Here is a 17,473-nt window from a genome sequence, read left to right as displayed (position 1 = left end):
ACTCTCATAAGAGTTGATCGGTTTAATTAGAGATCTTGAATCATAATTTTAGCTAAGTAAATATACTAACATTCAAAAGAAACAATATTAAATAAGAATCAAATTATTCTTTGTTAATCATATTTCAAACTGTCTTAACCTTTTAACGGTATAGATAGACACCTTGAAATTCAAGTCAATTAAGACCTGCTTTCCTAAATTATGGTCCAGCAAGTTCTATTAACAACCAACCATATCATTGTACGTCCACTATTGTCCACTGGCACCAAACAGTAAGTTACTAAGTTTTAATTTTATTGATATGTTCAAACTCTACAGTATCCACACTACAGATATAGTACTTCAAACTCTACACAGTATACACACTATACAGTAATTAAACTCGTCATCAAGCATGCACGGCATACAATACCAATTTTGCTACTTAGTATTTTAATAAGGAAAAAAATTATACACTGTTAGATCATGTAATTTTGTGTGTATAATGTGGTTAAAAGTATAAAGAATACTCCATGTTATGTTGTCCGTTTAAACTGAGATTAATGTGGGATTGGGACCCCATCCCCATTGGAGTGATATCCATGACAGCTTTAGCTATCAAACAAAGGCCCCCCTTATATTCTGCTGCCAATACCACAAGACACTGAACTTACCAAGGAATCAACATCGTGACTGAACTTCAAAACAAGTGTCCATTTGAAAAGTCACAACTATAACTATATCTACATATTTGACGTGATTTCATCAACAAGACCTTTGGGATTGGATGATTTATGGCACAACTTTGACTTTATGTAGTCAGAATTAAAAAGCTGTTTCTCTTTGTTTGTAGGTGTAGGGCGGAAAGGATTCATCAGTCCTACAAGTGATTGATAGCGGAGCTAACTTACCAGATTTTATAAAAATGCACTAAGATTCTTTAGAGTATAAAAAAACTAGTAGTAACAGTAAGAGGATTGAACCCCATTAAGACAATTTTTGATGCCCAAAGTTAGCCACATTTGACAAGAATATGATTGCAGCTTTTAGCGGATGATGTAAGGCGGAAAAACAACGTTGTTTTGAGCATTGCTTAGAAATGGAATCATCAAAGGACAATTCCATTCCCGACTTTACAAATATTATTCTTATTATTATTATTATCATCAAAATCTCGAAATTCCCAGAGCCACATACACTTTATACAACACTCTTCCCGTTTCTGGAGCTGCTCATGCATTCTTTTTTTTTTCTTCTCTAGCTTTACAAACAAAGATCTAACCTTTCCTTTCTCTAGCTTTAGGGATGAAGGATGGCACCACAAAATACAATAATAATAGTAATAATAATGAAAAGAAACGAAGGAGATAAGATCACAAGAAAAGTAATCGGAAAGAATTCAATAAATTCTTTTAAGAAAAAGAAAAAAAAGGTCCTAAATGATGATTAATCAAGCTCTCCTTCCCCTTCCCTAACCAAAAAAAAAAAAAGTTATTAGACGGAAGATGTATCGACAAGAACGTCGTTCAAGACATCGTCGTCAGAATTTGGGAAATCAAGAAGCTCTGCGTCCTTATGTTCATCAGTGGAAAAATCTCTCCTCTCCAATTTGGAATGAGCAGCAATGAATATTAATTTCTGCACCCTTTCGAGTGCGGTGGTGGAGTGTCTTTGCCCCCTAGAAACCCATCTCCACACATTCCAGTTCAATTTGAAGCCACAAGAAGAAGTTGCATGAAGAAAAATGAGCCTAACAGCAACCCTCCCCAAGGACTTGAACTCGGTCAGATATGATTCCCAAACGAGCCTACTGCTCTGCGGGTTCGCAATTCTCATCTTGCCGGTAACAGGATCCCTCTCCTTCATCTGCACGGCGCGTGCATACACGGGATCAAGCCCTTCCGTTCTCCACTTCATGAGCTCCATCAGAGCAATGTGCTCCTCCTCCCTCGAAACAAGCCTTGTTATGAGCTTGTCCACGTCCTTCTCCTGCTCCGCCGTCAAGCACTTGAACGGCGGTAGGTACTTTCCGCAGGTGTCTCTCACAAGATACTGCGGGTCCAGGATGTAGGCGGCAGCCCAAGCAGGGTGGTAGTTCTTCTTGAAGCGTCTCTCGACGACCTTCTCCACCGCTCCGTCTGCCATGTGGAACTTAGAACACCATTCTTTCACTTGGGCTCTCACCTCTTCCCACAACGGAAGGCATTGACCAACAAGCGGCCTTTCTGACTCAATTTCCTGAGCTAGGTCCCTGACCAGTTTCACGAGCGAGTGAACAGCGTTCAAGTCGTTCCAGAATCCAACGTCTCCGATTATATCCCCGACCTCCCTGGCGCTTGGGTCTTCAATGGAGAGAATCTTGAAGTGTTCATCGTGCAGGAGAAGCTGCAAGGCACGGGCAGAAGCCAGCGTGTCGTCCATGACGTCAAAGAGAGGGCCAAGGGTGAAGAAAGCATGATGAGAGTCGGGCGGGGGAGGCGGCATTCGCAGCATGGAGGCGTGGCCGTACTCCTGCAATTGGTACTTGTGGAAAGCATTCCTGAGATGGGGAGAGTTGTAATTGAGAAAGGAGGCGATCTTGAAAGAGTTGCGAGTGACGGTGGGAAAGAAGGGAAGTTCCTTGGTGAGATGCTTGATTAGAGAGGAGAAGGCTTGGTACTGACAAGAGAGATTAACCATCCAATGATTCTGAGACTCCAAATTTCTGAGAGCATTGGAGCCGAATCTGTCCGCAACAATGCCAACACACTTGTCAACAACATTCCCGCAAATGGCAGTGATTGTCTCCCTCAGAACCTCCTCTGCGTACTTTGAAGGAGCAGAGCCACTCACAAACACAGCTCTTCTGTACAAACTGGTCCCATTCGGCAGATTCACAGTCACCTTCACCACATTCCCATTCTCCTCACTGCTCTTTGCTTTCCAACCCTCCGTCGATAACTGAAAGAACATGGCGTCTCTCATCCGAGCTTCCGACTCCGCCTTCGCCTCCTCGAACTTCGAATCCAACCTCCCGCCAATCAACTCCCTCCCAGAAACCGCCGGCAAACCAACCTGGTTCAGGAACGCCCTGAACTTCGGCTGCTCCAGGCTCGAAAGCGAAACCGAACCACAACACTCGTATACCCAATCGGCCAGGAAATCCAAGGCCGTCTCCACCTGCGTCTTGCTCAGCGTTGGACCGGGGGACGTTTTTGGACTCTTGAGCTTCTTCACGCTGTCTTCCAACATAGCCAGAGCTCCCAAATCGTCTTTTCCTCCCGACAGCATCAAATGCGGCTGCTGCGCCAGCAGACCCACCGGTGTAATCGCCGTGGAGCCTGACGATGTGTACGCGATCTCCCCGCAGAACCGCGACGGATCCACCACCGCCAGCGGCGTCACGTGGTACGACGTAGCAGGACCGGCCGTGGCGGCGGCGGACGAAGTGGAACTCCTCTTGCGGTGGTTGTGGTTGGCCGTAGGAGAGGGAGAGGAGGCCATGGCAGCGACGGTGGGAGAAACAGAGGAAATGGGTTTGGCAGCGGAATTGAAATTGGGGCAAGTCCCACGCTTGAGGTGCTCGGAGGCTGTGCGAGAAGGGTTGGAAGCTGAGAAAACGGCGTCGCAGAGAGAGCAGCGTAGCTTCACCGCTTTGGGAAGACCGGTGTCAGCGTTGTGAACCAGCATAGGTTCGAGGTGCGCCCAGTACCAAGCCCCTTTTCCCTTGACTGCCTTGGTCCTAACCATGACCAACCCTTCGTATCGCTTGTTAACGGCTTTCGCTGATAGCTCCTCTGCTGAAGCGGAGTCCACGGAAGGCGTTGTGGCAGTGTTGCTCGCCGCCATTGCAGTGGAACTGACCAACAGAACCCACTCAAACACAAACAAACAAAAAAGCTTTGGTGTGTGATGATGGAAGCTCAAGCTGAAGGTCGTGGAGGATTTCTTATGATTGATTACATGTTATTCTTGGTCGTCATGGCTTAGGCCCTCCGGATGGCAATGAAATTGTGCATTCAAGTCGGAAAGGGAGGCCGGAATTTGAATTTCCGGTGGGTGGCCATTCATGAAATCGCGATCTGTAGAGAGCAGGTTTGTGAAGTGAAGAATCCGAGAGATTATAGTTTGTGTGGAGGGAGAAAGGAGAATGGGGCAGGGAGCCAGAAATAGAAAGGCAAATGAGGCTCAGCCTCCTCGTTGGTCATACATACATGATGCATCAAACTATCAAAGCTTAGCTGCTCTGCAGAACTTCACGCGCGAGATATTTGCGCGTTGGGATCATGCCTCAGGGTTATTGATGGGAACTGCTGCAACGAGGTAACACAGGAACACTAGTCCCCACGTACGAAACCAGGAGCCCATGAGTGACCATGCTTCTCACTTCCCACTCACTTCGCGAGTCTCTATCACGCGCTCATCCAAGCCCTCTAACTCTTATTTTGAGTTTTGACATCCGTTTCACGTTCTGTAGCTTTGTTTTATTTTTAACATCTTCCTTTATTATTTATTCATTCATTCTTTTTTTTTATTATTTTTTTTTATTTTTTTCTTTTTCTTTTCTTTTACCGAAAAACTTTCAATTAATACTTATTTTGTTTTGCATATTCGTTTATTTTGAACTTAGAATTTTTGTGATGGTCGCCAGAAGAGAGGGTGAGTTTCATAAATTGGGCTCCCTTACGTGACTAACTGATATGTGAACTGTGAAGTACTAAGAATGTTTAACCTACGAATGGATTCCACACCAGTCACCGGTGCTCTTTGGACAGTTGTTGACTAAGACTGAAGCAACAACGGCGTTAGAAAGTTCATCGTATGTCTACAGGACAATTTTATCGCATGCCCAAGTCAAATAAATTGAGGTCAATATTAATTAATAGGCTCTGTTTTGCAATTTTTTTATATTGGAAGTAAATTATTAAAATGGTATATAAAAGTTTATACAGTTGATAAGATTAGGACTGACAATGGTAGGATAGGATAGGGTTTAGACTATACTCTAACTCTATTTGCGAATTAAAAATTTTATTAAAATTCTATTCTATCTTATTTGCGAATTGAGAATCTCTCAATTCTAATCTTATTCGCACCATACAATTCTAAATCCTACGCTACACTATCCTATTTTATCCGTAGAAATATTAAATTTTTTTAAAGTAAATATAAAATTCAATTATTTCGAATTTTATATATATTAATAAAATAAAAAATAAAAAACTAATATTTTAAATTACTAAATTAAATAACTAGTTTAATAGTTGTTCACTTATTATAAGTCATTTCACAAGGAAAATTGTGAGTTCAACTTTCACCTCTTTTACTGTATATTTTATTTTTATAAAATATGTGTTATTTATGGGGTGCGAGTAAGGTACACCCTAAATTCGTACCCTACCCGCAGGTATATCCGGATCAATTTTTACCCTATCTGCAGCGGGCCGGTAACCTACCCTATCTGAACGGATTAGGCCGGATTGAGATCCCGTATATAGGGTATATATTGCAAGCCCTAAATAAGACAAATTCAAAAAATGTTAGAGACAAATAATTTTTTAAGAGATTTTAAAATGTGACAAAAAGAACTAATATTAAATATATATTTTAAACGAAATTTTAGAGATAAAAATTTTGATGCAATTTTTTACTATTATAATTTAAAAAATAAGATTTTTTATTATTAAAATTTTCTAAATTTTTGTCAAAATTTTTTTTTAGTATGAATGACCATATTTTAAAAAAAAAATAAAAAAGATCTAAAAATTAAATTTTGTTTTAAATTTTTGTGTGCATTTTTTAAATATTTATTCAAATATTTAGAATTAATGGATAAGTGTGTGTTTGGTTTAATGTTTCATCCAATAAACAAGTATGTTTTATTTTTTAAACGAAGTTCCTTTTGTTTGGTTTCTTTTTTTTTTCTTCTTTTCAACAACGTTCAATATTTTCCAAATTACATTTTTCAAAAGTAATATTGGACTTGCTTCAACGTTTAATTGAAAATACGGTTCTTTTAATTTTTTTTTATAAAATCTCATGTACAAAGAAGATTGGCTTTAAAATTACAAGATTGATTCATTCAACAATAAAATAAACACTTTTTTCTTCACAGTTTTATTTCTTTATTATCTACCAATCTGAGTAGATTTTTCTATTGGTATGAATTTAAATTTCTTTATAATAGTAATAGGTATTTTTTTTGAAATAGTTTGTATCTATTATTTATAGGTTATAATTTAAAAAAAAATTAAATTGGATTATATTGATTGATGTTTTTGAATTCTTTTTTATGTTTTTTTATGATTATAATTTTTTAACTTACACAAAATTAGAATAGAAAAAGTATATGAAACTAAGAAGTGATCAGTAAAAAAGTAAACAACTTAAATAATTTATAATTATATTTAATTAATTTTATTTGTTTTTAATTTATAATATTTGATATTAATTGCTTCTCACCTCAAATTAAAATTTTGAATGATACATTAGAAAATTAGGGGTGGGGATCACGAAACTCTACTTCCAATAATTCCGATTCTTAGTATATAAAAAACTTTATAAAATATATAAAAAAACATATATTAAGTATGAAAAAGAAACATTCTGATATTTAGTAGAAGAAATACCTTAATACCTAGCATAAGTACCATTCACGTAGAGATTTTAGAATTCACCCAAAGACATTTGGCTAATTTTTGGCTGGTACCCTCTTAGTTCTCTAGTATTGTTGATTAGAATATTGGCGGTATAAGATATGAAAACTATCACTTTTTAATTTAGATATGGAAAGAAAAATGGTATAGGTAGTTATGGAATGCATGAGGTGCTTTACGCAGTTATAGTGTCAAAAGTTAAAATCGGACCGTCCAATTTGTAAGAGGTATAAAAATTAGACCGTCCGATTTTTTAGTACATAAAGTAGATCCTCCAGTTTGTATTTAAAAAATTAAAAAAATTTGAAATACACAAATCGTACTCTCCAATTTGTGTACTCCAAATTTTTAAAATTTTTTAACACAAGTCTAATTTGTGCACTCCAAATTTTTAAATTTTTTAAATATAAATCGGAGGTTCAATTTGTGGACATCTCACAATTTTTAAAAACACCCAAAATTATAATATTAAAATATATTCATATCTCACTTTTATATCTAAATTTTTTTAAAAAAAATTATTAGACATTTTATTATAACAACAATTGAAAGACGACAATAAGAATAATTTAAAAAATAAGTGGAATAATTTTAAGAGAGGATGGAGAGTGTGGTACAAATTATTTGCTAAAGAAACTGGATTAGGATGGAACAGAAAAAAAAAAACACAATAGATGCTACGCATGGGGTGAAAAAAAATTATCGATATGTACTTGTTAAAATAAAATATTATAATTTTGGTTTAATTACTCCGTCATTTTTATAATTTTATTAAATTTTTAATTAAGTTTCTATATTTTTTTGATTGAGTCTCTAATTTCTTATATCATATTAAATTTTGTAGTTAAACCTTTGTTATAACAAAAGCGTTGAAATTAATAGAAGATTCTGTTAAACAAAACAAATATACATAATATTTGACTGAATATTTTGTATAATTTAATAAAATACTCTGTTAATTATAAAAAATGATTTAGTTATAAAATTTGATATGATATAAAGACCCAATTAAAAGAAAAATATAGAAACTAAATTAAAATTTTAGTAAAATTATAAGAACTAACAAAATAATTAAATCTATATTTTCTAAAAATTATAAGTGTTTTGTTCTTACAAATATATAAGATATGCAGGAGAATTTACGGTAAAAATTACAGGTAAAAGAATTTTCATTTACTCATGCATTAACGGAATTATTTAAAGTTTTATCTTAAATTACAGGTAAAAGAATTTTCATTTACTCATGCATTAACGGAATTATTTAAAGTTTTATCTTAATTTCATTATATTTATATTTACACATTATTATATATATATATATATATATATATATATATATATTTGAATTACTAAAATACACAAAAAATTAATTTCCTAATCACTTTATTTTACATGCCAATTTGCACAACACATAATGTCATATCTATTTTATATTTTCTGATATTTACTGTTTTAGACAAATAATAACATGACGGATAACTACTAAAAGAGAATTCGACATTACGAATTAACATTAAATACACTATAACGACAACATTGCTAAGACTAAAATAGTGAAATTCCAATATTTACGCCGTGATGTAAAATAACTAAATGCTGAAAAACGGTACCGCTCAAAAGGAAGAGATAAAAAGGTAAAAACATTTGTTCTATATCATCTAAAAATACTATTGATTTTAATATCGGTTGCAGATTATCCACCCGGTCTAATTGTAAGTACACCGAAATACAGATTTCCAACCTTCATATAATAATATTTATTATTTAAATACATTTTGGTTAACATATCATATTTATATAATAATATTTATATTTTTAAAAATTATATTTAATAATATTTATTTTTACATAAGTAATATAAAAAATAATATAAATGATGTCTTTTTTAGTAATTTTAAATTTTAATGTGATTTTGGTTAATATATTCCCAACATGATTCATTTTCTCGAAAGCACATTTGATAAAAATTATCCAAACATAAATTACATTGACACCGATTCAATTTTAATCAAAATTAATTTTGTAAAAGCACATTTGTATCAATGTCCGTTTACAAATGTTGATCCAAACATACAATAAGTCGTTTGTCAAGTATAAAATTTTTTTATTACTTTTAAAATATATTTATTAGTTTTTTTGTTGATAATATCTTTCAGTAACTTTTTTGTCGATGGCTAAATCTTTTGGGTACTGAATTGGTAGTTAACTCTATTAGGATATTAAGTGTGTTTTACATTAAAGTGAAGTGATACAAGCCCAATCATGCCAAGGTGAAGAGCCCCAATGTGGTTTAGAAATTATGAAACTTAGAAGTGCGTATCACAGAAAAATAATACAAGAATAGAATTAGTTACTAACAACCTTAGTGGAGGATTGGTTAAATAAGAAGCAAAGAAAAATATAGAGTAGCAAAGAATTATATAATTTATTTGTGGAGTACTCTCATACTCGAAAGGGAAAACATTGTTACATTTCTTTTCATAGGTTATATTTGCTCTCTTCTTCATTCTCTTCTTAATTCTTCTTCATTAACAATTTTTGGATTGATTTGTGGTGTTGTTATCATCTTTGGCTTTCTGTATTTTGCTGTGAAAATGGTATTTTTTTATTTAGGTACATCATTGGTGCTTCCATTGAGAAATCACCGTGGTAGAAGGAGCTCATCTGAATCGATTAGAGGAATTGATACTCTTCAAAAAGCATGACATATGGACGTTATGTAGAGGGTTCATTAAAGCTAACAAGCGGATTGCCGAGATACAAATGCAGATTAACAATATGGATTCCTCTCTGCAATCCATTGAAAGGCTTCTTGACGATAACCTGAAGTTGAAGAACGAAGTCAACGAATCGGTCCTTATCGGATACGATTTTGAAGGAAGTTCGAATAATCAGCGTGCAGAGTTGTATTGGCCACGAAAATTGAAAGTTGTGGATCTGTCAATGTTCAATGGGAAAGGTGTTGAAGAATGGGTCTTCCAAGCAAGACAGTATCTCGAGACATTTGATATTCTGGTGGAGCAGAAGATCCAGGTTCTGTCCTTCCACCTTGTCGACGCAGCTATGCTTGATATCGCTGGGGAGTCAATAATGGCATTCCTTACAATTAGGAAACATTCCTCGATGCTCAACGCCATGAACACTAGATTCACTAAAATTTGTTTTACGATGACCGGAACTCCCTCAAGGAATTGAGACAAGGAGGGTCAATGGAGGAATAACAGGGCTAGTTTGAAGAGCTAAGCAATTAGGTCACCGGCATGAGTGAGGAGTGGATCATTGCCTTGTTTATTTCTCGGCTTCAAGAGCATTTAAAATGTGAGTCCCAAGCCATTTCTTATATCCAAGATGTGCCTATGGCCAAGCTACATAAACAAAAACACACGATGACTTTAGGGCTGTCCAAAAATTTGCAACTCACCCTAATACTTCCTTCAGCAACCCGAACCAGTCCACCCCTACTGGACTTTAAACCAGATTAATTCCAATCAGAAACCCACAATCCCTATCTCTCTTATCACGGCTTCTTCATCCCTCACATCACAAGATTCTTCTCCCTCTGTAAAATCAAATACCTGTTAGTTCAAGAAGCTCACATCTGCTGATATTCGCAATAGAAAAGAAAAAAGGCCTATACTACTATTGTGATGAGAAGTTTGCCCCGAACACCACTGTAAGGCCGTGTTCCAACTATTAGTTGGGGAGGAAGTGCTTCGAGAGTTGCTACATGGGACATAGGAAGGAGTTGCCGGCGATTCAGATTTTGATTCTAAAGGAGAGGACGATGATGATAAGACTCCTCGCTTGTGGATTAGTCTAAGCGCACTTGAAGGATAATTTCACCCTGAGATACTTCGGGTTCATGAAACCCATGCTAACCGTCCCCTAATGATCTTGATCAATGGAGGTAGTACTCACAATTTCATCAAGAGTTTTGTTGCAAAGAAATTAAAGACGTCATTTACTCCCACCCTGACTCTTCAAGTGATGGTCAGAAATACTGCATCGATTCATTATGAAACTAAGTATCCCAATTTGACCCTCTGAGTTCAAAGGTATGATTTTGGCGTCGATGCCTATGTACAAGACTTAAAAAGGGCTGATGTGGTTCTAGGTATGCACTAGATGATGCGACTGAGCACCATCCAAATTAATTACTTAGAGCTATTCATGAAATTCAAGGTTATGGGAAAGTGGATTATTTTTCAGGGAGAACATTGAAGGATGCTAGTCTTAACTTTAGGAATTGAAGAACTTGAAGGATAGCAAGGCCATTGCTTCCATGTTCCATTTAGCAAGGCCATCTCGAAGATGCGTCTATTAGGACCATAAAATATCTAAAAGATCTACATGGTAAATGAATAGGTCCACATATATCGCATTGAATCCTTTCAAGGAATTCAGGAGACTCAAATCTAATCTTTACTGGTGATGGCCTTAGAATTAGTTTTTCCTGAGAACATCCAGCACAACAAAATTCACTATATTTAAGAATCTTCTAGTTTTTTAGTGAATGATCATGAGAGTTTTCAATAATTCTCCGCATCATTGTTGTTCCAGAATGTCCCGATCGATCATGCCAAATTATGAATTCATTGGGGTTGGTAAACTTCTGGTTTACAATGACATGTGATTCAATTATACTAATTTTAGTATAATATAACCTAGATGAAAGTGAGGGTAACTTTTCTAATATAACCTTTTTATTTGAATCATGAATTATTATATATAAGTACTCATGATTTCCCTCATTCATTGTTTCAATATGATATTCATAACATCCAACCTGAGGGTGATCGTGTAAAACCTAGGTAAATAATAAATAATTAAGTAATAAATTAATTATGAGCAAAAAGGGTTAAGAAATTTAAAATTTATAATTTGGAAATTTACTGGTCAGCATTTAAATTAGAAAATAAAACTGAGCGCAAAAATATAACTAATTGCGGAAAAGTGCATACCAGCGATAAAGTTGATTGTACCGCCTTAAATTTGTCTGGTACTTTGAGTGAGAAAAAAAAAACTAAAACTGTGAAAAGAACAAGAAAAAATATTTAAAACGAAAGCCCGAGCAATTATCTTAAAGGTTTTGACCCAAAATTGAGCCAAATAGCTAAGAAATTGAATTGGGCCATACTTAGGCCCAAGCCCAAACATGTAACCCCTCACCCTTAGCAAGTTCAGCCCCGTTCTCCCTTCATTAGTGAAGTTTAGCCCCGTTTTCCCTTTATTAGTGAGGGAGCAGCTAAAAGAAGAGAAGGAGAGAAGAGAGTGGAGCCCTAACTTTTTACTATTCACCATCCCACTAAACCCTATTTCTGATCGAGGACCCGTTTGTAGTCACGCGTCGCTCTTGTCGTGCTCTTTGATTCTATACCAATTTTTGCGGTAACTACTCCCAAGAACCTTGAACTATTTTTGAAATTTCCTTCAAATTCACATTTTGGGTATATGATTTTGAGATTGTTGTGATTTTGTTGTTTAGGAAAAGCTTAATCTTGTGTTCTAGTGAGGTTTTAATCCAAGTATATGTGAAATAAGGTAAAGAAACCTTTTTCCCTTGTTTTTCTCAAATTTGGGTTAAGAACCTAGTGTGAAAATTGTGAAATTGTATCTGATTAGAATATATGGATTAGCTTGACTTGTTTGGTTGAATTAGTGCAGTTGGACTACGTGGTGTGGTTGCGTAACGATTGGTGGAGGCTTGGAGGAGTCGATTGAGGCTAGAGTCTAGTCGAAAAAGAAATTCGAGTGTTTGAAAACCGCCGTCGGTAAGATATGGATTTTGGTTTTGGATAGGCACTATGTAAAATTGTGTGAAAATCTACGTTAATTGTCCTTATGATAGGATTGAATAGAATAGAATTAATTGTTATGGTGATTAATTGGTTCGATGGTAGCTTGAATTATGATATGTGTGTGTGTGGGTAGGTGTGTGTGTGCATAATTATAATAGTGTGGTTTAATTGCCTATCATAATTATTGATGAGGATATTAGGCCGAAATTTGTGATAGGGTGAGGTATCCCCTACTTGGTGAATGGATGTATGCGGTGGCATTGCTATGTTGAAAATTGTTGAAATGATGAGAATGAGATGATTGATTTTAGTTTGGTTGAGAAGTATAGACGTATGAGTGTGTGTGTTTAAGGTTTGATTGAAAATTTGGTTGTTAGGCTTTAAATGACTAGGGAATGAACTTGAATTGATAATTGTGTATAAATGATGCCCATAGGTAGTTTTGGGTAGTATTGAAATCGAATAAATTAGGGAATTGTGATAGTGCATTGTGTAGAGAATATGTGTAAATTGTTATTTTTTACTAACTTCGACGGGTCATAACTTTGTGCTCAAAGCTTAAAATTAAATAAAATTTATTTTAAATTAAAGCTAGTGAAAAAAATCTTTAAATCCGTCTAAGAATGGGTGAAAAATGAATTTTGTATCAAAATTTATGGGTGTTGAAAAAATGGGATTGAAAATTGAATTATGCAGAGGTTACAATATTCTTGGCAGTGGGAGGTCCTATGTGTATGCACCAGGCGTGCGTATGCATCACTATGGGCACCCAAGGGGGTAGTGGCAAGTACTGCGCGTGCGCACCATGTGTGCGTACACATGAATGAAAAATTGTGCGTACCCACGAGGCGTGCATATGCACAATGTTGAAAAGTTACGAAAATCCAGAGCCAGGTTTCGCACGTACTTACTAGGCGTGTGTACGCACGAATACCCTGTTTTGGTCAAATTGATAATTTTGAACTGTCTAGTCTTTCCATAATATTTATAACCCTTGTTAACCTCCGTATGGAGTTGAATAACTAATAAATAAGTTTTGAATATATTGTGAAGAGGGTGGAGGTTTATCCCGTCTGCGTTGAGGACGGTGGTTTCATCCCACTCACGAGATAATAAGATTTGTTCATTGATAAGTGAACAGGGTTTTTATACAATATGACTTATGAAATCGAATGAGATGACAATTAAGGATAAATGTGATATTGATTTCTTGCCTGACAAGGACGGTGGTGTCATCCTGCTTGCTAAGTGCGTAAATTACTATGTGGGGATGGTAGTTTGTCTTGCCAATGGTGAGGACAGTGGTGTTATCTCGCTCACGTGATAAACTGATAATAGAATTGGTAATTGATAGAATATTTGGGTTAATGAATCTAAATTTAATAAATTGATAACAAATTGGGGTTAATGAGTATAATAACTTAAGAAATTGATTAAAGATGTTGATGTTGTCTGATTGTGGCCTGAATGGCTGGATTGGCAAGGACATGGGTTTCGTCCCACTTGCGTATATGGTTTGGCACCTGCCCCAGGCAAGGACAGAGGTTCCATCCCACTTGTTTGTGGTTGCAGTGTGATATGGTAGGAATGGTGGTTTTATCTCGCTCATGGTGAGGACGGTGGTGTTGTCCTACTCACGATTAGGCGAGTTGAGGATGAAGGATTTCCTCTCTCGTGATAGACAAGTTGAGGATGAAGGATTTCCTTTCTTGTTGCGATATGGATGTGGGGAAGGAGGTGGGGGCACTCTCCCTCGATTTATTCCCCCGTATTCTCTTAAATTATGATTTGTTGGATGTGGGGAAGGTGGTAGAGAACTTTCCCTCAATTTATTTCCCCACATTCTCGTTGATTGTGTTATATTGGAAGTGGAAAAGGTGGTAGGGAACTAATTCCTCGATGTATTTCCCCACATTTTCTATCTGTCTGCAATGTGGTAGGGCACTAACCCCTCGATTTGTATGGCACGACCGCACAGGAGAAGTTGCTAGGATATTCTCCTTCTATTTATTTCCTCTGATGATTGCCTCCAAGAGAAGGTGGTCAAGAACACTCCCTCGATTAAATGCCTCCTGGGGATGCACAACAGAAGGACGATATCCGAGCTAGCTACCGATTGTGTCGGGTTCTGACAGTTTAACTGACACGTGAGCTCATGGTCAGTAGGACAAGCATGCATCATCTGCATCTATGTGGCATTGTTTGCGCATGCATATTGTATTTGGGTTTGCTTATGTGATTATTCATGTTTAACTGCTAATTGCCTTTGTTTGTGCTTGAATATTTCTACTTGTGCTTGTTATTACTACTAAGAAAATTACTGAACACTGAATTAATAAATTTGAACCATTGTGATATTGAGAGAATTGATGACTTGTATTGAAAAGAGTTGAAGATCTGAGATCACTAATATAGCTGAGATTTAGTCTAATTACCTTATTGGGATTAATGGAACCCTAGGCTTGAATCTTGTGTTAAGCTGGAGTTTAGGATTGCCTAGCGAGTTTATATAGTTTTGTATAGTCTCTATTTAAAATCATTACCCTACTAGAAACTTTTGGGTTCTCACCCCATTGTGGAACTATTTATTTTATAGATACAGGACGTGACACATCTTGCTGAACGTGCAGAATCTCTTGTGGAAGCAACGACTGTCTTTTGGGATTTCATTTTACATTAGATGTTATTTCTCCACTTTTGTATATTGTAAATGTATATCTCTCTTAGAGGTTTTGCTGTATGGAGAAACAAGATTATATTTTATACTCTTTGACTGTAATATTTGCCTAGCCGGCCTTTTCTTCGCAAGTCGAGACTAGTACTTGTTATGTATCTCCTTTTGAATAATAGATGTATATATATCTCTTTATTTTTTGTATACCGGCGCTTGTTACCTTTAATATTTCGAGTGCGATGCGATTGTCATTTTTGTTAACCTTTTTTTTACAGGCTTCTACTATATTAATATTTCTTTGAATATATGCATGTTTTTTTTTTGCGTCGTAATACCTCACCACCTTCACTATAGCATAAGATTTTGTGTGGTACGACGTTACAAATCGAATCATTGATATCAACCACCATTTTCGAAGGAGTTGGGTCATCAATTCGATAAGGTTCCTGACCCTTTGTCCCGTCATACTCGATGCGACCTCTTGGCTTAGTGTTTACGACAACCGCCTAACTAGACTTGCATGACCTTGGATAAGGCAAATAGTATACCTGTCGTGTATTTTGAGGTAGAATAAAAGGATCGTAGTGCCTATATTTCTTGGTCACATTTATTTTAGTGATATTGTAGTCTTTGTACTTTCGCGTTTCTTAATGTGAACTTGGATTATACCATTCTAACATAGGCAGACAATTTCGTGTGCCTATATTGGATATAATTTGACTTAGACTTAATACTCATCATTCTAACACAAGCAGACAGTTTCAAATGAACGCACCCATCGAACAAAGATTTCGCAGCAGATTCTAATAGATGATAAAATTTCTTTACCTCTGGGTTAGGCTCTTGCTCATCATCTTATATATCGGTAACACCAATTGCATCAAACACCATATTATTGTATCTCTAACCACCCGAACTCTCGTTGATCGACCCACATGCCTATTGAAACTCAAGGCAGACTGGTTGATTTCATGCTCATCCACTTCTCCATATTCCATCGACATCTAATACCCATCCTTGAACTCATTATGATAGAGGTGAAGTGTTATCTCCAAAGGTTATAACCACTTAGTCAGTCAACACTTATAGTACGGACACCTAGAAACTCCTTGGGTCTTAAACAGTTCCATGTTGAAGATATACGCAACAAACTTGTCAACCCTTTCAAAAAACTCGTGGTTTAACCCACCCCGTCCTCCATTATCCCTATCATATATCCACAGATGATGACTTAGAATCATTTTGCCACATACACCCTAGAATTCAACCAACTATACAACTTATTAAAATTTTTAGAAAATTCGGCAGAGTTTCTTTTATAATTAGAATCTCCGACCAAGTCCAATTATCATTTTTTTTAATAAACCAAACATGTTTCAAACAATTTAAATGAAAATTCGACAGAACTTATAATTTATTCAAAGACATCCACCAAATAAATTTATCACTTTACACAAATAAGAACAAATACGTGTTCAATAAAACAATAAATCCTAGCCGTTCTAGTGCACAACCCCTTATTACTCCACAATTTTTTAGCAAATAAGGATTTTGAGAAGGTGCCACTATGTAACCTTCTCTCAGCTCCGTCCTAAAATTCTATCCTAGGAAAAGTAAGTTCGACATAAAACTTAAACAATTTATTATACTCAGAGATAGAAAACCAACTTGGAATATGACTGCACAGACTACGAAAGATGTGAACTCCAATTGATCCCGAAGAAAATAGCACCGTCCTAACCAAAAAAGACAACTTATTAAATTCACAAGGTAAAACTAATTCAAAAACTAATTTGAAAGAAATAAATATAACTCAACACTGCAATTAATTAAAACCTAGTTCTAATTTCACCAAATTAACAACTTCCATACCAAAAGTAAATGATATAATAACAAACCTTAATCTTCCAATAGGTCAAGCACTCCTAATTTCACCCTACCTAACTTACCATAATATTATTTAATTTCTAATTAAATTAAATGATCATAACAAATCCTAATCACACATTCATTAAACAAACTTAATAAAGAATTTTAAAAAAACCTAATAAAATCCTAAACTCACAAAAAAAATCTAAAAAAAAGAAAAACCACCTCTGATAGGAACAGACACTAACAGCAGCGGCAACGACAGCTCCAGCAGCAGTGAGGATGCATGCAGCGGCGACGACGGCGACAGCTTCTAAGTGGTTGCGACGGCAGCAGCTTCAGAGAGATGATAGAGAGAGAGAGAGAGAGAGAGAGAGAGAGGGGGGGGAGGTGGAAGGATTTTGCGATTAAATTTTATCCTAATTTTACCATCGGATTTACTGGCAGAAAAATTCAACAATAAATCATTTGTCGTTATCTATACGCAGCATTTCACTAAACCCTGTTACTATAGAACA

At 35.9% G+C, this 17,473-nt stretch overlaps 1 protein-coding gene across 1 annotated transcript; it reads right to left on the bottom strand.

Annotated features, from left to right (window-relative positions):
- Positions 1–1,059: 1,059 nt before the first annotated feature.
- Positions 1,060–4,558, bottom strand: LOC112800874 (uncharacterized). The gene has a single exon (XM_025843310.3). It carries the CDS (start codon positions 3,805–3,807, stop codon positions 1,474–1,476), a length of 2,334 nt encoding a protein of 777 aa, XP_025699095.1. The 5' UTR covers positions 3,808–4,558; the 3' UTR covers positions 1,060–1,473.
- Positions 4,559–17,473: the final 12,915 nt, after the last annotated feature.

The sequence above is a fragment of the Arachis hypogaea genome, chromosome 5 (assembly GCF_003086295.3).
Source record: "Arachis hypogaea cultivar Tifrunner chromosome 5, arahy.Tifrunner.gnm2.J5K5, whole genome shotgun sequence".
NCBI lineage: Eukaryota > Viridiplantae > Streptophyta > Magnoliopsida > Fabales > Fabaceae > Arachis > Arachis hypogaea.
Note: the sequence above shows the minus strand (reverse complement) of the source record. Positions and strands in the feature narration are given on the sequence as shown.